Source organism: Prionailurus viverrinus, chromosome A1 (genome assembly GCF_022837055.1).
Source record: "Prionailurus viverrinus isolate Anna chromosome A1, UM_Priviv_1.0, whole genome shotgun sequence".
NCBI lineage: Eukaryota > Metazoa > Chordata > Mammalia > Carnivora > Felidae > Prionailurus > Prionailurus viverrinus.
In genome coordinates, this window is record NC_062561.1 from 212,153,493 (window position 1) to 212,176,196 (window position 22,704).

Consider the following 22,704-nt stretch of genomic DNA (forward strand, 5'->3'; position numbering starts at 1 on the left):
TTCCTATAAAATAGTTTGATATGATTTAAATCCAATTCTGTCTGATTCTGAAGCTCACTCTTCTTCATTTAGCTTTTCTTTCTGTACTCCATTATCTCACTCTGGCTTGTCCAGGTGTCTTCCAAATAGTGCTGTCTCTGGTTCAACGAGTGTCTCTGAGCACATCAGAAAAAGTTACTCATTTCTCAAGCAACATTTTTATAGCTTAGTTTATTCTGTGAGCAAACTGAACAATTACACAGAGTCACTCTACCAAGACAAATGGGAAGGCAGGAAGCTGACCCTCTAGCCTTATCAGAAGGCCCATATCTAAAGAAGGGGGAGTGAGGGGCAGGTGGTTGCAGGGTAGCTCTGGTCTAGGGCTCAATCAGGAATTTCCAATTTAAATTCAATTAAATGACAGTTCTGCTAATCAAATGTCACCTTAAGAACCAGAGGAAGGTGCTGCTGAGCGACATACCTCCATTACCTCTCATCTGGTTGTTTAAGGGTGCTTTTCAAAGCCTGAAGGGGCTCACCACACCCAGTTCACAAGGGCCCAGGCTACCAGCTGTGAGCACAACTACCTTTCTTCCTTGGCCTCTCAGATGTGGCTTGGTAGGTTTTCTTCTGCTGAGATATAGAAAATAGGCTTCTGAGAGCACTGGATATGTGAGATCTGGGGATTCAGATCAGCAGGGTGCTACCTGGAGTCTTGAGTAGTCACATGCTCGCTCTGTAAAATGCCATGATGCTGTCAGAGGACTGAGAATCTCTGTCTTCCCTACCTGATTTTAGAGTAGTGAATATAGATTTGCAACCCCAATGTAAACATTTAGATATGGTGCTCTTGTGCAGTGCACAAACTGGTCATCCATCCATAACAGCCCAGTCTCCAAATGACCAAAACCTACTTTGCTTGTGTCCTATATTCAGAATTACCTTGCAGTTACATTGGTTGTGGCCTATGTTGCTGTGTGTTCAATATGTACAAACCATTTGCCTAATGTCTCTTTTTCACTATCTGAACTTTTATAGGGTAATTATTCACACATGGAACTTTTGTTTTCATTCTTTATTTTACCAACTTAGTGAGGCAAAGCTGAGACTAGATTCAAAGTTTCTCACCTCTTTATTGTCTCTAATGAGTATTATTCTTTTACCTTTAATTTTCTTTTGGGATGGTGAAGAAGGGGTTGAAAATAGGGAGAGAGAGTGAGCCATAGTACTTAAAACCAGCAAAAGAATGAATGTACCTCTTCTATCACTTTGACCAGTTTCCCTCCTACATATATTATTTCATTTGTAAATCTCCATAGGTATAATAAACACAAGTAGTCATTATTCCATTGCACTAATGCGTCATAATTGGCTTAGACATTCTCCTATATCAGAGTCTCTCTGAGGTTTTGAATGTAACTTTATTCACCCTAGGGTTATAATCTGTAAGTAATAGAAAAGAAAATTTCTTGGGTCTATATTCTCAATCTTTCTGATTATTTTGATTTACTTGCCTGGCAACTAAATGATGAATTGGTAATTAATGTTGACTTATAGTCAGATAATTGAATGGATTTACTGATTCATATTACTATGTATATGAATATTATATAGATCGAAAGGAAACATGTAGGTGAATTTACCAATTTCGATTATAATTTTGTTTGAAATATTTTTTGACCAAATGTAATATGAATATTCTAGGCCAAATATTAATTGATATTAACTTTTCAAAATAACTTGATAATTTAACTAAATATACTCTGAATATGGTGGATATATGGGAAGAAGAATACAAGGAATTCAGGAGAAGGAAAGATGAAGAGGGAAAGGGCATCAGAGGTCCAGCTCTAGTGACTTCATGTAGAACTCTTCCTGCAATCTGTAGGTGCCAATCACTATCTTTCATGGCTGAGTTTGAAGACCCTCAAAATTCTTTTTAAAAAACTTTAAAAAAATGTTTATTTATTTTTGAGAGAGAGATAGAGTGTGAGCAGAGAAGGGGCAGAGAGAAAGGGAGACACAGAATCAGAAGCAGGCTCCAGGCTCTGAGCTGTCAGCACAGAGCCCAATGCAGGGCTCAAACTTACAAACTTTGAGATCATGACCCTAGCCAAAGTCGCACACTTAACCCGCTGAGCCACCCAGGTATCCCCCTCAGAATTCTCTCATATTAAGAATTAGTGTCACATGCTTCAAAACTTCCAGAATTAAAAAAAATTCCTTCCATTAAGGACTTTGCTATTCTCTATTGCAAAGAGCTTTCATGATTTGTCTACTTTTAACATGCAGAAAGTCCAGACACAATCAGTGTCTTCATATATGTCCGAATGGCAAGCCTACTCCCATATACAATTTCTTACCTATCTTGACTACATTCATTTTCCTGCAAGTTATCTTTTTTCCTTTAAGCTTCACACATATTTCGCTGTCTCCAATCAGTAAGAATTTCTTTGTCCTGATGAAATACATCTCTTGCATTTTATTAAAAGTCAGGCATTTCACATCCAAAAGAGCCCCACTGTAGAAACAAAAAAGGAATCTATCTTAATTCAAGTAAGAGTTTCTGTATACAATGGAATAGCATTACATGTACATTTCAGTTTTGTGACTTCAACTCTGTCCACTGGTATGTGGATGTATAGGTGCTTGTGTGTGTGTGTATGTGTGTGTGTGTGTGTGTGTGAGAGAGAGAGAGAGAGAGAGAGAGAGAGAAATTAAATAATGTGGCTTCTTGGTACCATCACAATGGTATAATGATAATATACTCTGGCGTTACATGCAACTGAATATGAAACTGTCAAAGCCTGTTCGTGAAAAACCTGGAAAATTCCTATTTTTAAATAATTGATCATTGAAAAACAAAAATGTTTTGTAGGTGGTTAGATAATTGCTCTTTTTGATGTTCTGCAGAAATAAATTCAGGAAATAAAGCCTGTAAAGGAACATTGACCAAAACAAAGTTAAAGGAAATGATACAATAGTCTAGAGGATTATATACATAAAACCATATACACTTAATGAGTAATTTGGGGACTTTCAAAGGTAATTTTGACTGTGCTCCACTTTTACCTCATCAACAAACTTTAAAATCAACCCTTATTCCCATGTTCGCTTTCCTCTTCCCAACTAAAATCAGTCTCTCAATAAACTGAAGAAGAGAGATTGTTGCTTATTGTACAACTAACATCAAAAGCTTCACATTGCACTTTTTTCAATAAAAAGTATAACTATTAGGTCCAGTAATAGCAGAACAACTTGTATCATACTAACCTTCCAATATATAACTATTATCAACCTTGGACAAGATATTTTTGAAAATCCTTTTTAAAAGTTTTAAAGAGTAATCAAAAGTATGCAGAAATTACAAGGAATTTTTAAAAAATGTTAACTTATTTAATTTGAGAGAGAGATAGAGAGGGAGCAGGGGAGGGGCAGAGAGAGACGGAGACAGAGAATCCCAAGCAGGCTCCATGCTGTCAGTGTGGAGTCCAGTGTGGGGCTTCAACCCATGAACTGTTAGATGATGACCTGAGCCCAAATCAAGAGTTTGAGTCTTCACCAACTGAGCCACCCATGCACTCTGAGAGGGAATTTTATCCTTTATAAAAGGGTAGATGAGCTCCTTGTTCCTGCTTTTTTCTTTTTATTTGTTTGATAGAACTCCTCAGGTCACACTGTGACAGGCATCTAGAATCTAACAAAAAGCCACAGTTTTATTGTCTTGAGAAGTTAGAGGACTTCTTGTGTGGATGGATATTTTTAATGGGGAAAGGCCTAGAAATGAGGAAGCTATGGAGAGATCTGCATATAACCTCTGCTCATATCATTATATGTCCCTTTAATTGTCAAGTATGAAGGAAACTCTAAGGAAACCATGGGAAAGGAATAGCTAGATGACACTAGAAATAACTGAGCTGAGATTTTAGGTATTATTTCAAAAGAAAAGAGAATTTAAAGATTAATCCAGTCAAGTTAACTAACAGAGTTCAAATCAACAGTTGGCAGAGTAAGTTAACAGAATCCAGAAAACTTGTTGTCAATAATGTCTTTCCTATAGTCAAAAGCTACTACAAATGACTTAAGAAAAGAAAAATGAGACCCATAGTCAAGACAAAAAACAGTCAATGGAAACTGACCCTACTGTGACCAGATGTTAGAATTAGCAGAAAAAGACCTTAAAGCAGCTTTTGTAAATATGTTTAAAGGCTGAAAAAAGGATATAGTCATAATGATTGAAGAGATACATAATGTTAGTGGTGAAATGGAAACTATAAAAGAAAACAAAATGAAAATGCTATAACTGACAAGTAAATCTAAAATCTTTAAAAATGTACTGAGTGTTGGGGCACCTGGGTGGCTCAGTCGGTTAAGGATCCGACTTCAGCTCAGGTCACGATCTCGCGGTCCGTGAGTTTGAGCCCCGCGTCGAGCTCTGGGCTGATGGCTCAGAGCCTGGAGCCTGCTTCCGATTCTGTGTCTCCCTCTCTCTCTGCCCCTCCCCTGTTCATGCTCTGTCTCTCTCTGTCTCAAAAATAAATAAACTTAAGAAAAAAAATTTTTTTTTAAAATGTACTGAGTGTATTGGAAGGACTTAATAACAGATTGAAGATGGCAGAAGAAAGGGTTGTTGAACTTGAAGATAGATCAATAGAAATATTCAGTCTGAAAAAACAAAATCTCAGTGACCTGTAGGATGATATCAAGACTATTAATAGAAGAACACTTCCTCAACCTGAAACAGGAAATTTAGGAAGAGTCTACAATTAACATCATACTTAATGGTGAAATTTTGAACATTTTCCCCTAAGAGACAGACAAAACAGGAATATGCACTTTCACCATTTTTACTCAACAATTTACTGGAGGTTCTAGCCAGTGTGTAAAACAGGACAAACAAGCAAACAAAAACATATCCAGGTTGTAAAGGAAGAGAAAAAAAGCCTTTCTTTATTAGCGGACAACATTATATAGACTCTCCAACAAAATTACAGGAACTAGTAAGTTGAATTCATCAAAGTAAGAATATAAAGGACAATTATATTTCTACAGACTAGTATCAAACAATTAGAAAATAAATTTTAAAACCAACAGCTCCATTTATGACACCAATGAAAACATAAAATGCTTAGAGATAAAATTAATAAAGGATGTTCAAGGCCTTTGAAATAGAAATTACAAAACATTCCTCAGGGCTATTAAAGGAGATCTAAATAAATGAAGACATACATTCATGGATTAGCAAATTTAGTAGTAAGAAGATGGGAATATCCCCTAACTTGGTGTATGTAATATTAATCAAAATCTCAGCAGGATTTAAAAAAAATTGACAAGCTGATTCTAAAATTTATGTGGAAATACAAAAAACTCAGAAAAGCCAAAATCACACTGAAAAAGTAGAACAAATATGTAAGATTCAGAGCAGTTGATTTCAAATTTACTATAAAGCTATGATAATTGGGCAGTCTTAGCACTGGTGTAAGAATAAATAAAAGGATCAATAGAAAATATAAAGAGTTCAGAAATAGGCTCACACATAGAAGGTTAACTGATTTTCAGTACAAGTACTCTATCAATTCAATGGGAAATAGAAAATTATTTCAGCAAATTGTCCTGGAACAAGTAAACAAATGTAGGGAAAATATGACCCTTAACCTCATGCAAAATTAATTAGATATGGATTATAGACCTAAATGTAAAGGCTCAAACTACAAAATATCTAGAAGAAAACATAAGAAAATATCTTTTTGACTTTACGAGGGGACAAAGGGAGTAATGACACACAAAACACTGAAACATAAAAGAGGGGGAAAAAAAGGGTGCCTGGGTGGCTCAGTGGGTTAAGCGTTGTACTCTCGCTTTTGGCTCAGGTCATGATCTCATGGTTCTTGGGTTTGAGCGCTGGGTGGGGCTCTTTACTTGCTTTTGGCTCAGGTCATGCTCTCACAGTTCTTGGGTTTGAGGCTGGGTGGGGCTCTTTACTAACAGCCTGCTTGGGATTCTTTCTCTCCCTCTCTCTCTGCCCCTCCCATGCTTGTCCACAGACATAAGTTCATGCACACACACGCATGTGCTCTCCTTCTCTCTGTCTCTCTCATTCTCTCTCAATAAAAAAACAAACAAACTTAAGGGGCACCTGAGTGGCTCAGTGGGTTAAGCCTCGGACTTCAGCTCAGGTCATGACCTCACAGTTCATGAGTTTGAGCCCTAAGTCAGGCTTCTGTACTGACAGCTTGAAGCCTTGAGTCTGCTTCAGATTTCTGTGTCTTCCTCTCTCTCTTTGCCCTTCCCCAGCTCACACTTTCTCTATCAAAAATAAATAAATAAACTTAAAAAAAATCTGCTGCACCTTTACAAGAAAAAAAAGACATTGGACTTTCATCAAAATGAAAACTTTCTGCCTATTAAAGTACACCTTAAGAAAATGAAATGGCAAGCTACACACTGGCAGAAAATAGTTGTAATGAAGACATCCGACAAAGGAATTGTATCCAGAACATATAAAGAATTCATACTCATCAGCAATAAAAGGATAAATAATTGGGTGAAAAGGACAAAAGGCTTTAACAGGCACTTGCTACAAGAAGACATGCAAATGGCCAGCAAGTATGCAAAATGATGGTCGACATGATTTGTTACTTGAAATACATAAATAAAAATCACAAGGTACTATTTCAAAGCCAAATGTTGGAGATGACTTTAGCTCTCACACTCTGTTGGTGGGAGAGTAGAATGGTATAACCACTTTGGAAAACTGCTGGATAGTTTCTTACAGTTAAATACACACCGACCCTATGATAAAGTAATTCCATGCTGAGGTTTTTACTGCAGAGAAATGAACAAACTAATTTGTACAAAAATTTTAACAGCAACTTAAAAATTAATAGTCTCAAATTTGGAAAGAAAAAAACCTCGAATATCCATGTAAAGGAGAAAGGATTACAAATTTGTGATATATTCATTCAGTGGAATGAAAACTCAGCAATTGAAAAGATGAGATCTGAAACATGCATCAATGTGGATAAATCTCAAAAAGAAAAGAGTAAACAGTGTGTTACTCCACTTATAAGAAGTATTGGAAACTGGCAAACCCAAAGGGTGATGGATTGTTCACAGGGGATGGGTGGCTAGAAGGGGACAGAAGGGTAAAAGAAATGTTTTGTATGAAAGAAAGAATGAAAAGTATGTACACCTATTGCAACAATAATTAAACAATGCAAAATAAAAATAAAAGTACTCATTTCTCTTTCTTTTCCAATTGTCAATTTAATTTCCGTCTCCTGTGATAAACATGATTACCAACTTGTTTTCCTATATGCTCTTCCAGCCAAATAGCCCTGAAAAGAGGAATAGCTGGCTCAAATTGGAAGTGGGGATTGTAGCAAGAAAAAAAAAAAGAAAAAAAAAAAAAGAAAATGAGTTTGCTTACATGAAAAGAATTCTTTTCATTAACCAGATATTTTTAAAAATATCACAGGGAATATATTCTAAAAATGTCCTTTGCTACCTATGGTACAGAATGTGTTGGTTTTCTTTGGTAAATTAGATGTGTGTACACTTTCCTCAACATGTGCTCAAGTGAGCCCTTTCCAGGATTGTTGCTGGATTCTGAGCAGAAAGAACATGTCTGTGTGGCTTGAGGTGAGGTGGGTGTGGGGTTAAAATCTGAGGAGGATGGCTCGGCTGTAGGTGCACAATCTCCCTGTTCTAGGCTGCTGTGGTCTTTGAGTGACTAGTTACATTCCTGTATTCAAAGACAGAGATGGGTCAAGAAATTTTAAGTTTATTAATTGGCTAAATATATTTACTATTTGTGGAACATCCCTTAAAATTGCCACCTTCCCCCAATTATAGTTTTTTGTTAACTGTTAATCTTTCAGGGTATGCAGCTGTGTGGCTTTAAATGTGTGTGTGTGTATGTGTGTGCACGTGAGTGTGTTGGAGTTTCTAGTGAGTGTGTCCCTCATTGGGCTAACTGGGTTTTCCCCCTTGGAGTAGAGTAAATATTAAAAGCAAATTTTTAAGTTGGGCCAGATGGATACCAGGGAACAAACTTGGGATGAATGTCATATGGACAGTTCTGAAGATAGCCTACATTTCATAATTTGATAAAGATAGAGGGGGAGAATTAGAGCATGATCCCATTTCTGAATTTTAGGTAAACATATGATGTGGAGAAATTAGAAAGGCAATGCATTTTAGTTCAGTCAATGAGTTTGAATATATTTTTAAGTGAAGCATAGTACAATATTCAATTATAAATCCTTAACAGGTAGCAAGTTTTTCATATTGTTAGAAATTTAAAAAGAACCTAAAATGGCATTCTTGGTTTATTCCCACTTTTTGGAAAATAAGATAAATGAGCAAAAAAAAAAAGTAAATAAATAAAGGATCACCCTATGGCTGACTTTTGAGCTTGGGCATCCTTTTAAGGGGTCTGAATTCCAGGAGCCACCCTATGTGGAGGGGAAGCCATGTTTGTTGCTAAGAAGAACCTATGGCCTGGAATAGACAATCTTCTTTGTGCCAATGACACTGGCTTCAGGCAAAAGGAAGAAACTTAGTGTATTCCCCATGAGCTCAACTCAATTCAATGTAATTCATTTCAACTCACTTACCTAATTTGAAACAATTTCCTTGGTTACTAAATATGTATTGTTAAGGTTAGACGTATTCTAGAATGACACTGTCCAACACAATAACCACCTCCCAATATGTGGTTATTGAACACTTGAAATATCACATGTGATGTGCTCTAACTATAAAATATACAACAGATTTTGAAGATGCAAAAAGTAATGTAAAATATCTCATTAATGTTTGTGTTTATATTGATTACATGTTGAAGTGATAATATCTTGGATATAGTATATTAAAGTGTACTGTTAAATCAGATATATTAAATTAAATTAATGTCACCTGTTTATATTTTATTTCTTAAAATGTTGCTACTAGAAAACTTAGAATTATATATGTGGCTCACACATTTATGGATCACACTATATTTCTGTTGGAAATACCCAAAATTCTAGGGTATTTTGGGGGCAGAAAAAAGCACCACAAGTATCCAATGTTAAAATTAAACACAGAGACCGCACTTGAAAATTCCCTGAGCAGACAAAACAAGTTTGTCATATATGCAAATATTATTTTAGCTTACTTTACAAGACAAGCAAGATTAACTTAACCTGGGTCACTTCTTGTTTATGCCTCTGAAAATCATAAGCAAAACTTAAACCATTTGCCAAAATTGATATGAGGTAACACCAACCAATTTCCTTTTGGTTAAGAAAATTCTAATATTATAGCTAATCATTGTAAAGAATAGACACTCATTGTCTTTACACTATATAAGTCGCTTTATAACAATATACCTCTGAGCTTCATTCTATATTTTAGTTTGAGCACAGCTGGTTTGCAAACTGTCTTTTTGGTACATGCTCAATAAACTTTTAGAAATTACTATTTCAGTGATTTACCGGCTTTACTTCTGGGGTGGCTTTTTTTCATGTACTTTTGACCCCAGTAGTACTATAGGCCAACAAATTTGGGCCTATACGACCTTCCCAGAGGGCATCAACAGTAACCCACTCACACAAACCCTCTTGTTCTGAAAATAGGGAGAGACTCCTGGGGAGACCATAGTGCCTACTTCTTCAATTTAGCTCCAGCCTCCTAAATCTCTTTCAATCTTGTGTGGTTTAGCTTGATAAATGCATTTCTCCTGATGGGGCAGACAGATACCTACATGGAAACATTAAAAAACAGAAACAAAAACTGTAGCCTTTGTTCCTCATTTGGCCTCTAAAGACAGAATCTATCTCAAAAATATTTAGCAACTTTGAAAGTTAGCATGGTTTACTGGAGAAGGACTAAATTAATAACCCCTGGCAGATATTGCTAGGTAACTCTAGAATATGAGATAAATTTGGCAGGGTGCCTGTGACATTGGTGGTAAATCATAGAAACTAAAAATGACATATAGGAAGTGCTATCTGTAGGTGGCACATGGAGGTGACTGTGATGCTCCCAAGAATGTGGAAACAAACAAAAAAATCAGTTGCCTTCGAGAGTTGACCATGGACCTTATATAAGCACCTAGAAAGCAGGGTCCCAAAGTCAAGTGCCCACAGTGTCTACGAAAGTAACATAAATGAGAAAAGTGGGCTTACGTTCAGGGCTGAGATTTAATTGTTCATCCACAGAAGCAGCAGGAATTCTGTTCAGGCCCTTTTGCTGGATGGGCCTGCTATTATCAAATCTGATTTTTAAAGAGATATCTAGATGTTTAAGTGCTGGTAGCTAGTCTTAAAACATTAAACACTTTGAGATCTGAACCAAATAACTTTAAACTTTAAAAAATTTTTAAAAATATTTATTTATTTTTGAGAGACAGAGAGAGACAGAGCATGAGCAGCAGAGGGGCAGAGAGAGAGGGAGACACAGAATCTGAAGCAGGCTCCAGGCTCCGAGCTGTCAGTAGAGAGCCCAACGTGGGGCTCGAACTCAGAAACCGCAAGATCATGACCTGAGCTGACGTCAGATGTTTAACTGACTGAGCCACCCAGGTGCCCCAACTAACTCTAGTCATAAAACCAACAAATAAATTTCCTTTGTTTGGCTTCTATATTTACTGAACAACCTTTTGATCTCATTTTTAATAAAAATCAATCTACATTGAGAATTAAGTACTATTTACAGGTATTGACCATATGCCAACCACCCCAATGCAATGTGGTTGTTATGATCAGAGAGCTTAAGTAGCAACTCCTTGGTCACAGAGCTCCTTAAGTGTTACTATGGGGATTCTAACCTAGGTGCTTGCTTTTAGTGCCTCTGTTGTGTTATTCCAGGTACCTGAGAGGTGGTTAAGTTTCTGGTGAATAAAAAATTTTCAGATCCCTCAGTAAGAGTGGATTTATATGGACATATACTCCATTGGTCTACTCTGTTCCTCTTCTCCCCAAACACCCACTCCTATTGGTCCTGAGCCCAGTGTGAATATTTGGGTATCTATAATAATTGTATCTATCAGTGTGAAATCTTCAATTGGCATATCGGTAATATAACTCTGTGATTTTGGCTAATCCAAGTCCATTCCTGGGAAATGCATCCTTTCATTGAACACCAAGTAATTTGGTTTCTAACCCCGGGAGACTGGTGACCAGATCAGGCAGGTGGTAAACTCTTCTAGGAATATGCCCCTAACAAGCCTGCTGGGAAACAGCATCTGGTTTCTGTCAACAATTCCACCTGTGAAAAGACTTCAGAAGAAAGTACATTTTTCAATGATTTCCAATTTCTTCTTTATAAACATGTTAAAGGAACAGAAAGCTCCAATGAAGCTAGTTACATTGGCAAAGCAACCTAGCCTCGTAGGCAAATACAGCACTCCAAATGACTTTGACTTGAGAAACAATGTTCCTCCTGGGATTAGGAGTTGCATGAAAGTCCCCCTCAAAGTGTGGATACCTTCACAAACACAGGTGCTCTCTAGAATCACCTTAACCTCCTCATACTTAGTGTTTCACACTGAAAACATGTCTTAAGACTATCCCTTTCCAACCAAAATACATAAACCCAATTGCAAACCCCCACTGGATGCTGCAGATAGATTATAATATGACAGAAGTAATCAAAAGACTTGCAAAAGGAAGTGGGCAAGTTTGTTCAAGTGGTCAAGGAAGTGGTGTGAGTGAAAGTGGACAGAAAGGTCAGCCTCAGCCTCCTGAGGAGAAACTATATGAACGCTGCTGTCCACCAAATAGCGTGGTGGAGAACCCAAAGTCACATAACTGTTGGGGGGGATTTTGTCCATAAAAAGGAGCACATGGCTGGAATAAGCTGTTTGCCTGTTTTAGTGTAGTTTAGTTGCAGTATAGATTCTGGACATCGTAGATTCCTATTCTCCTGACAGATTTTATTCCTGGAAAGTGTGTTATAGAAGTGAACCAAGAAGCAGACTGAGAACACACAATGGAATTCAAGTCCAAGATTGTGTTCTCAAAAGACTGCATCAGGAAGCATTGCATGAGCACATTCAGGAAGCTCCTATAATTTAATGTAAGGCATGGAATTTAGGGCTTGTCTAGACCATATATTAGGGGGATTGGTGAGAGTCTACTGAATTTAAGAAGCCCTCTTTTACTACTAGTGGGTCTTGACTCCCTTTTCTTGGTAAGAACCTACTTAGGGCATTTGCTATGAATTTGGAAATAGCCCTAAGTTAGAATTTCATGTTGGAGTATCTTTTTCAAGTCATCTGAGACAGTAACCCAAAGCAATGAGATGGTTTATGGAGGGAGAAGAAAACTCTCTGAGTTTTTCACCAAACTTTCAAACCAGAGAGAGACTTACTTTTTTTCTTTGCCTTTTCCCCGAGGCCTTATGAAAACAAGAGCCAGATTATTCCTGCTGATTTTTGAAAAATTGATACTAAGGGTACCATCTAGAGTCAAACTGTGCCAAGAAGGTGGAAGTTAGGTCTGTATTCATAGATTTTTTAATTTTAATGCCTCTTTCCCAATAATTATATATGGATATGTCTTCCAATTAAATTATTATTTTTTTAAGTTTATTTATTTTGAGAGAGAGAGAGAGTGAGTGGGAGAGGAGCAGACAAGGAAGGAGAGAGAAAATCCCAAGCAGGCCCTATGCTGGCAGCGCAGAGCCCTGTGTGTGGCTCGAACTCACAAACCATGAGATACTAACCTCAGCCAAAATGGAAAGTTGGATGCTCAACCAACTTAGCCACCCAGGCACCCCTTTAATTCAATTATTAAAGTATTACATTATTTATTTATCCAAACCTCCCTATGAATTTGTACAACTCATTTAACAGGTGAAGAACTTGAGGCCTACATGAGTTCCATAGCTTGCTTTAGGTTGAAAAGCTAAGACGGTGCTGGTATTGGGATTAGAAAACAGGCAACAGCCCTCCAGAGTGCAGCAAGACACTAGATTGTCTCAGGCAGATAAATTTTGGGGGAGGAGTGTTCTAAGAAAGCAAGATTTAAAGTCTGCTATGAAGGGGGCGCCTGGGTGAATCAGTTGGTTAAGTGTCCGACTTCGGCTCAGGTCATGATCTCATGGTCTGTGAATTCAAGCCCCGCGTCGAGCTCTGTGCTGACATCTCAGAGCCTGGAGCCTGTTTTGGATTCTGTATCTCCCCCCTCTCTCTCTGCCCCTCCCCTGTTTGTGCCCTGTCTCTCTTGCTCTCAAAACTAAATAAAATATTAAAAGAAAATAAATGCTAAAGTCTGCTATGAAGTCAGGAGGGTTGGGAATCTCCAAGTTCCATACCATCAGCTTGCTGTACCAGCAAGGACTGACTGACAGGAGAACCTATGAAAGTATCTTTGCTGGAGTATTTTGGTGAAGAACAAGGAGTTTCAGGAAGTTTTTGGAGTTCATTCGATTTTAGTACTTGACAATTATGCTCCATACTCTTTCCTTTGCTGCGTAGTACATGAAAAGAGAGACAGGATTTCCAGGCACCCGTAGGAGCCAATATTCCTCACCATATTTCAAATTCCAGATTGGTGCTATTGACATCTGGGTCGTCAAAAGTACAGGTCAGCAAGTGCTGGGATCCATCCACTTCCAACTGACTGTAACACGAGAATGGATAGTCATCCAGTTCGGCATCATCAAAGTCTCCTGGGGAGGAACAAACCTGTAGTTGTTAATGGGGCAAATAAGTGCATCCTTTTGAAATCTGGAGTGACATTAATGAAATGGCAGCCTTTGGGGGCAGACATGAGGGAGCTGTTATAAGTTTATCTCAAGAAGAAAAGCCCAAGGCAAAAGACAGAAAAACCAAAACCAAAGCAGAAAAGATCCCAAATCCAAACCAAAATAATACCTAAAGAGCACAGATTTTTCTAGAATCATAATGATTTTTCTAAATCATAAAAATTAATAAATAACTTCCAAATATTCATTTTTAAATACATTATACTCTTTTTCTTTTTAAAAAATGTTTATTTCTGAGAAAGAGAGAGAGAGAGAGAGAGAGGGAGACACAGAATCGGAAGCAGACTCCAGGCTCCAAGCTGTCAACACAGAGCCCAATGCCGGGCTGGAACCCATGAATCGTGAGATCATGATGTAAGCCAAAATGGAGAGTTGGACACTCAACACACTGAGCCACCCAAGTGCTCCTATCTCCAAATATTTCTAAATACCTCTGACACTGGGTTAGTGCATTAGAGATCTAGAGTAAAATACTAAACATACACTTTCCTTTTTACACTATAATTTCTTCTGTTAATTAGTGAATTTCAAATAAGAGATACTCTATCTCTATTATTCAAATGCTACCTAGCCTTTGACTTTATTACTAATCTTCATTTATTTCCTCCCAAGTATTTTTTGAATGAAGGAAGATGAGAGCTATCATACAGTCAGAAGTTCACTTTTTTAAGGGATAGATTTCCCTTACCTGAATAGGAATTCCAACTAAAAGTACAATTGATTATCTCCATTGTGTGAATATTTATTTAAAGCAATTTGTCTTAAGCTACTAAGGCAAATGTGATTAGATTAGATCTGCTGGGACTCAGATCTGGTGGACTTTCCTACAAATCCTATAGGTATTACTTCAGTGCTTATAGATCCTTCTTCTATAGATACTGTATCTTAAGATATTATCAGAATTCTGAAAGTATGTAGTGAGCCAGAATCTTTTGTCAGTCACTTTTGGTAAGTACAATTTGTCATAGATTATATTCGATTTTTTAAACTGGGTTGAGGCCCTTAGGATTCAATAGACATTTTGTATCTATATTTCATAATATTTAATAGAAAAAAATGTATCAGCAAATATACTTGGACTGAGACCTGAGAAAATCCAGAGTAACCGAAGCCATTCTCAGAGTAATCAAGTGTGAGCTTATGATGGCTTCTAGGTCCATTGTTACTAAAAATCACTTTGGCCCATCAATGCTAGAAATTAGAAGCTTCTAGAGCTTCAAATAGGATACAGAATATACTAAAATCAAACCCGTTGAGTGTCCTGAAGTTCCTTTTTACTTAAATTACCAAGTAGTTCTGTGGGAAAATTAGTAAAGCTGGTTGTGAGTGGAGTGGACCAACTAGATGAGTGACAGGTTGGTTCAGTCAAAGCCACAAATCTTGAAAAACTACATCAAGATAAAAAGCTGTGGGTGCTGCTCTATCTGACCATTCCTAGAATCCATAGGCTTACAATTCTGCCACAAGCAAAGACTCCTTATGTAATTTCAGTAGGGTATAGACCCCTTCCTGATGACAGTCAGGTTTTTGTTTGTTTGTTGAGAGAGAGAGAGAGAGAAAGAGACAGAGAGACAGAGAATCTTAAGCAGGTTCCATGCTTTGCACAGAGCCTGCCATGGGGCTTGATCTCATGACTGTGAGATCATGACCTGAGCTAAAATCAAAAGTCAGACGATCAACTGACTGAGCTACCCAGGTGTTCCCTGATGACAGTTTTAAATAATGAGGGGCAACCCACTATTTAGGGCTCACACTTTAAACCATGTTCATTCCTAATCTGATAGTATTAAAACCTCGTCTCCTAAAACCTTTTCTCAGTGGAACAGTGGTGGTTGTAGCCTGTCTTTACACAGCAGTCCTCACTCTGTTTTGAGGTTTTCTCTTCTTCAAATCTTCCACCAATCCTGTACAACAGAACCTACATTACTATTTGGATTCAGACTTCTGTGGATCAGCTTTGTGTCCAAAATTCTTCAATATACAATATAATACAATATACAAGATAAACCGGAGAGCATAGACTAGCAGATGCTGAGCACCAGCAGAACGAGGCATTCCTACCACCCTTAGCCATCCAGTCTGGTGAAGTGTGTCTGATGTATATGCTCATACAATATACAAAACACTAGCCATACAATTAAAGTGGCTATGTTTTGAGAAACAGCTTACTGGCTCTTTAGGAGATGTTTTACTGGGCAAAATTGCTTTGTAACCAAGAAAAATTCCCCTCAACAACTTGCAAAATTGCATGGCATTTTACAAAGAGAATGTTCTACCTGACCTAAGCTGAAAAATTCTTAGAGTATTATACACAGTGGTTAAAACCTCCAACACCAGAGCTGGACAGATGTGGGTTTAAATTCTTCCTATTTACTCAACCTCTCTACACCTCAGTGTTTTGATATGGAAATTCACATTATATGAGAAATCATTGAACAAATATATGCAAAGAGTTAGCTTAGAACATAGTAAGCACCTTGGGGCGCCTGGGTGGCTCAGTCAGTTAAGCATCTGACTTCAGCTCAGGTCATGATCTTGTGGTTTGTGAGTTTGAACCCTGCATCAGGCTCAGAGCCTGGAGCCTGCTTCAGATTCTGTGTCTCTCTCTCTCTGCCCTTCCCCCACTCTCACTCTGTCTCTGTCTCTGAACAATAAATAAACATTAAAAAAATTAAAAAAAAAACATAGTAAGCACCGAATAAGGGTTAGCTATGATTATTATCATTTTTCTGTTTTTGAGAAATAAGTAATGAAACGGTAACACAAGAATTCTAATTCTAAGAATCTACATGAAACCTTTGGGGATCCTTTGAAAGAGCTCTATGTCAAAGGTATTATTACTATGATTTTGAAATTACATAGAACCTTTTAACAGTGAGTTAACTTACTATTCTTTCAATACTATCTAAGCATATTTGTCTATAAAAATTTAGTTTTTTAAAATATACATTATTGACAAGGCCGTGTGGTTTGGAAGTCTTCCTGTTGAAAGGAATTAGTTGATCAAAAACATACATGGTTTGGATTATTAAAAAATATCCCTTTCTTCTCTTTATCATCCTTGTGGTTATCAACAAACTCATCTTTCAACAAAGAGCAGTGGATTATTATACACCCCAAACTGAAAAATATTTTGAGGTGATCAATGTGGATGCGTGGTTATAGATATCCTAAATAAAACTGAAATTTGAAAAGTTGAAGTGAAACTCAGCTTTCAGTTAGAATTCTTATTTCTTTTTTTAAAAAGTATGGCCATCAGAGAGAAATAGAAGGAAAATATTATACTCCAAAGAGTAAGAATTAGGTGTTACCTGCCAAGCAGCTATCTGTGCAAACATAAGGGGACATGTACCAAGGAATTATGATCATCCCCACAAAGTGATTCATTCATGGTCACACTGAAAAATGTCAGCTTTCTGACAATTCCCTTAGTGAAAATATTCTAGGGATTTCCACCCTTAGTAATTACATGACTTAACATATCTAAGCTGAATCATTAAGCTGATGTCTTTGGTATCTTTGATAGGAAAATACTTTTCAACTCTTAGAGCCAAAGAGCTTAATTATCGGGAGCAAATGGGTGGTTCAAATTCCCAGGTTGCTCCTCTTGTTGCCATTTTGTCTTTGTTTACAGTTGTGTTGTCATTATGACCTAGTTCCTAAGTAGATAGCATTGGCTTGTAGGTGCTAAGTATTTCAAGGATCCCAAAGGGAATTACTATATGATGATAAATGTGTTGATATGAAGGCAATTAAATATATTTTTAGGAGACAACTAATACAGATCTTTCTCTGTGCAATTATTCACTAAGTAAGAATCTCACATAAATATCAAAACTGAAGTATTTTGAAGGAATTTTCAAATATTCAATTCAAATATTGAATGTTTGCTACGTTCTAGACACTTTTAGGTGCTGGAGATATGGTGATGGTAAGTGCAGACAAAGCTGTTGTTTCTGGAAACTATTTTATCATGAGAGTTATGCTTTTGGAACCTCTTAAAAAACTAAACAAAATAAATCTAGTTTGATTTTTTTAACAAGGTAAAATTACCTTGGAGATTCTCCAACAAGCACAACCATTGCACCTATATGGGTATTCCTTTTGTAAGAGTAGAAACATTGACCAACATTTAAGATCCACATTTATAGAGTTAAATGCATTCTTTCTAGACAATTCTAAGACTTTATACCACCCACAGTATTGTTTCCTGGCCTCCTGTCCCCGTGGTTAGAACTTACAAATGACAGAAAAATGACAGAATATATGGTAATTCTCCAACTCCATTCCAACCCAGTGTCCAGATCAGGTCTTTGGGGATCTAAGTAACCCAAAGCATATGCTAGAGATAACCTGAAATCCTAAAGAAAAGTTAGAAATGACTCACCATTCTGTGCATAGCCACTTTCTCCAGAAACGACTTGAAGTAAATAGAAAACCATACCAAAAGCTGTACCTAGAATCATCATTCTGAGAGAGAGAAAGAGAGGAGAGGGGAGGTGTGTGAGCCTGTGTGTAGGAATGAATGAGAGACAGAGCACCAGTGAGAGAGAGAGAGAGAGGCACCAATCTACAGCTTTAGCACTTTATACTTATTTAACCACAGACAGGGGGAAGTATAAACACAGCAAAAAAAGAAGGCAAGTGCCAGAAACAGGAAGTCTGAGTAAAAGTATTGCTGTTGTAAGCAGAGGTAGAGGAAATGAAGGGATAGAGCATTTGAATTATTGTACCTCTTTGGTATTCCTGTAAGTCCCCGAACTTCTTGTGCTTATTCCAGAATAAGGTAGTACATTCAAATATAGTCCAAGATACCTGAGACTATAGAGTGTGAATAAGGCTCAGTTCAAAAAATAATCACAAAACAAAACTGTAAACTTACAGAGCTAATCAATTGATTGGGGTAAGTTTTGCTTTAAGGAAAGATTCTGCACTTTATTAAGTACTTTATTGCAGATTATTTTAAAATAGATCATCTCCAATTTCTGAACATATACACTAGAGAATTTCGCAAGAACAGCAAATGTTCATTTTGTTTTCTGTGTATCCCTAATACTTATACTTCACTGATCAAAGTAGGCATTCAAGAATTATTTATTTAGTTTAGAAGTTGGCAAACTACGGCCAAAGGGCAAAATTTGGCCCACCACCTATTTTTGCAAATAAAGTTTTATTGAAACACGGTTGCTTTTGTGCTACAGCAGCAGAGCTGACGACTTGCGGCAGAAACTGTATGGCACACAAACCATAAAATCTTTACTCTCTGGTCCTTCACAGAAAAAAACTGTTGATCCCTTGTTTAATAGATAAACAGTTATTTTCTCAGTGTATTTATAATAGGATTCTATTTCTGACAATCTGATTTCCACACATTTCAGGAACATATGGCATTTGCAAACCAAACTAGTACATACAATATATATAAGGGGCAGAAGCCTGAGACAATGACAAAGATAATTCAGTCTCTCTCTAAACTTGTGTGTCAATCAAAACTATTCCCAACACGGCCTCAGGGTTAAAGTAGTGACACTTGTGAAGCCTAACTGACTTCCCGGGAATTGTTGGATCTTTTTCTTTAAACTGCTGTAAGTATTCAAATGACGGTTCGTAGCAATCATTGTTATCAACAGGCAGAGGAAGCCTTCTGGAAGACAGAAGTCTGCTCAGGTCTTCCACTGGCTAATCACCTGGATTCAAGCTAGGAAACACCACTCGCCTCTCTTTTAGGAAAAAGCCACAAGACTGCAATTATTAGGTGATGAGTACCGAAATGATGAGTAGGCAGTGTGTACTTAACTGTTTGATTCATAGATATTGGGTAGAATTGGCCCTACAGGACTATAAAAATGGCTAAATTAGCAAAGATGAGCAACACCCTCCCGTGCATAAAACAGAGAGTATTTGAAAGCTGCATGAGTTCACTTAACTCACCATTACAGTTATTGTGACAATCTCATAGAATAAGAAAAGAAGAAGTAAGGCATCTGTACCAGTCTCTAGAAGCCTGTCTTCAGTGTTGAGGCAGATCCAGTGATAGAGATGGGATGCCCTGTTCAGAAGATCACACCCTGGACTGCAAACTCAAGGGATATTTCTCTGCAAGAAGCCAACTGAACGGGCATAATCTATATCCTCCATCTGCTAAGGCCTACTTTTGGCATTTTCAAACATATTTCAAGCCAAATAAAGAGTGACAATTTTGTGCATCAGATAATAATTTCTGCCCTCATTTCTAATCTTGTCTAGAAAGCTTGGTTAGAAAATCATGAGTCTGATTCACAACAATTGGTATATTTTGTGCATTGAGCTGAATATCCTTCCAAGAAAGATACAATTATAAATTCTCATAAGCTAAATAAGTGTTAGAGGAGGAACCATGAATTATATATATATCCACCAACCGAGGTGTCATGAATTGTTCAGATTTTCACTCTATGGGTGGGTAATTGGGTCGTGTCTCTTTAAATTCTCTTGTTTATCATTTAAGTGGACTATCATTTTGATTGTATCTCTTTCCTTTAGTTGTGAAGATGTAAAAGAACAAAGCCAAGACACAATATTTTGGTACAGCATGTGCTAGTTTGCTCAGGGGATTTCCACTGGTGTACTTACTCTTTTTGGGTGGGGCAGGAGATGCTGAAGGACCTACAGAGAAACCTAGATATAGCGTGGGGAGCTCAAAGAAATGTGAAGGCTCATTAGTCAGTCCTTCTAGAGATTCTTGGGGAACAATGGTGCTTTCTCTGTTTTCTTCACCAGTCTTGCTAGTCTTTTGAAACTTAGGAAGGCTGAGGAAGAACTGCCTTGCCCCACCCATTCCCCCAAATGAGAGACATTCACCTTGTTGCTTTGTCATTATTGTCCCTGAGAGAAGTGGAGAGCTAAGAAAAGCAGATCAGAAAAGACGCTCAGGGCACCAGAGCCTCCAGCTGAGAAGCCAGGATCCCAGCAGTGGACAGAGGACAAGGCAGATCCTTGGACACAGCAATCTGGTTGGAGCACACATCCTTCCCTCCTCTTTTCCCATCATTTCCTTTCATCACTATCTTCTCTCTTCCCTCTCTGCTATGTTGTTCTCCTATGATGTGGTGGATCATAGAAGAGGAAAGCCATTGTATTGTTTCTCATACACAAGCAGAATTCAATAACCTTGTAAGACTCCCAGTATCAGTTGGTCATAACTTTCCTTTCTTCCTTTGTGTGTGAGGCTGTGTGTGTGTGTGTGTGTGTGATCATTCAGACTATTTATTAAACAGAGAAAGCATAGAATGCTTTTCTTTCATTTTCCTACTGTAATAAGTTACATGCCCTTTGTGTATAATAGGTAGAGTCCTGAAGAACTCAGAGAACATACCTTTTAGCTAGATTTGGGATTCCAGGAAGGGGGGGGGGTGGCATTGGAAGAGTGTGTGCACCCTTTATTCGATTTTTGTTTTTTTGTTTTCTTGGTAGAAGTCCTCTCCCAGAAGTTCCAGATTCCTCTCTTTTTCCCAGTCAGTGAGGACAAAGATTTTCCTGGGAAAATTCAGGCTGAGAATCTTTACTACTAATCTTCATTATCTGGACTCATCTCTTAGGACCAGAAATTTCATTTCCATCCTTGACAGAAATTATAAATTTAGTGGGACAGGCACCAATGTGTTATCTCTTTCAGCACCCTTGGGAAACAAACTGTTTCAAGGGCAAAAGCACTTCTCAGAGTCAGTTTTTATATGAAGCTTATAAAACAGCCATTAACATTTAGTAATTTATCCTAAGTGAGAAAGATTTAAAAGTCACTCACCTTGTGACTGAAGACTGAAGGACAATAAAGTGAAACAACAACAGCTACAATAGTAATAATAAGCAGTATTATGTTGCTATGGAAATATCCTGGGAAAAATCTGATATTTGAAAAAATACTCAGAAAGTTCCAAAATATGTTCTGTGAAATCTGTATAAGTTCCCCCCCATCCCTGTCACTTATCTAATCCTTAATTAACAGATATTACCCATGAGATGGGAAACAATCTTGAGCACCTACATGCTGGGAAAAAGAAATCGAGGCCAGCTTAGTGGAATGACTGGGGACCCCCAAGGACTATAGGGCATAAAAGGAGGAATAAAAACACCCAAGGCTGTCAAGTAGGTGAGGGTGGCAGTCGGGAGCCCTAATCTTGCTCTAGTCTTAAATGAATTGTCTTTAGCATTTTACCAGTGTGTGCTGAGTCAGTCCCTAGGGCCCTAAGGGGGAGTCCCAGCATCACGAAGTTTCATTTCCAGGAGCACAGCATTTTCCTTGTTGTGGCTCTTCTTTCATTTCCCTTTCCTCCTTACCCTGCATCTTCAGCCCCCGGCCTTGCTGTCATGTCATGCAACGAGTTCTTTCTGGGCAGAGTTTGAAGAGCTATTTTCGCCTTGACAAGATTTTAGTCTCTGTCTTTGAATGCAACAAAAATGGAGTCTTTGCTAATTTTTCACTCTTTGCTCATTTCTGCTAGACAGAGTGTTTTGATGTCAATACATGCTCAAATTTTGGTAAAAGTGTGAACCAGAATGCCAGTCCTTGAGGAAAGTGGTATGCCTTTTGGCAATGGCTCCAGGTCTGGTTGCTTTTGCCGACAGCTGGAACACAGCGTGGGTCTCTCTGTCCCTTCAGACCCTTACCAACAGACAAACAGTTCAGACCAGGCCCATTTTCTCTGATCGCAGGTCTCTGATCCCAAGAGGCTTTAAAGAACAGTAAAACTCCAGAGCTAGGGTTCCAAATTTGGGTACTCCATGCATCTCCTGAAACTCCAAACAATACATGGAGATAAAAGATTTTTCTTTTCTTAGAACCTCAGATGGGACTGTGACAAAAATATTTAAATTCCAATACATTGACTCGGGGGAGACACCATGATAAAGCACCTGAGCTGTCCTCATGGGGACCACGGACTATACAAGACCTGAGCAGCTGTGTCTGAGACTCTTGATTTGAGTTTCCTG

The 22,704-nt window shown here is 37.8% G+C and overlaps 1 protein-coding gene across 2 annotated transcripts in view; it reads right to left on the reverse strand.

Annotated features, from left to right (window-relative positions):
- The window catches only part of IL7R (interleukin 7 receptor), a 28,170-nt gene extending 9,825 nt beyond the window's left edge, over positions 1 to 18,345 (reverse strand). Inside the window, exons 1-3 of one of the 2 annotated variants that reach the window (XM_047870854.1) lie at positions 18,122 to 18,345; positions 13,500 to 13,638; positions 2,343 to 2,500 (exon numbers count right to left, since the gene is read on the reverse strand). In XM_047870854.1, the coding sequence (XP_047726810.1) occupies positions 2,343 to 2,500; positions 13,500 to 13,638; positions 18,122 to 18,203 (379 nt within the window). In that variant the 5' untranslated portion in view covers positions 18,204 to 18,345. Of the gene's footprint in view, positions 1 to 2,342; positions 2,501 to 9,631; positions 9,831 to 13,499; positions 13,639 to 18,121 lie in introns of those variants that run through there. The other variant, XM_047870861.1, reaches the window with a different exon arrangement.
- Positions 18,346 to 22,704: the final 4,359 nt, after the last annotated feature.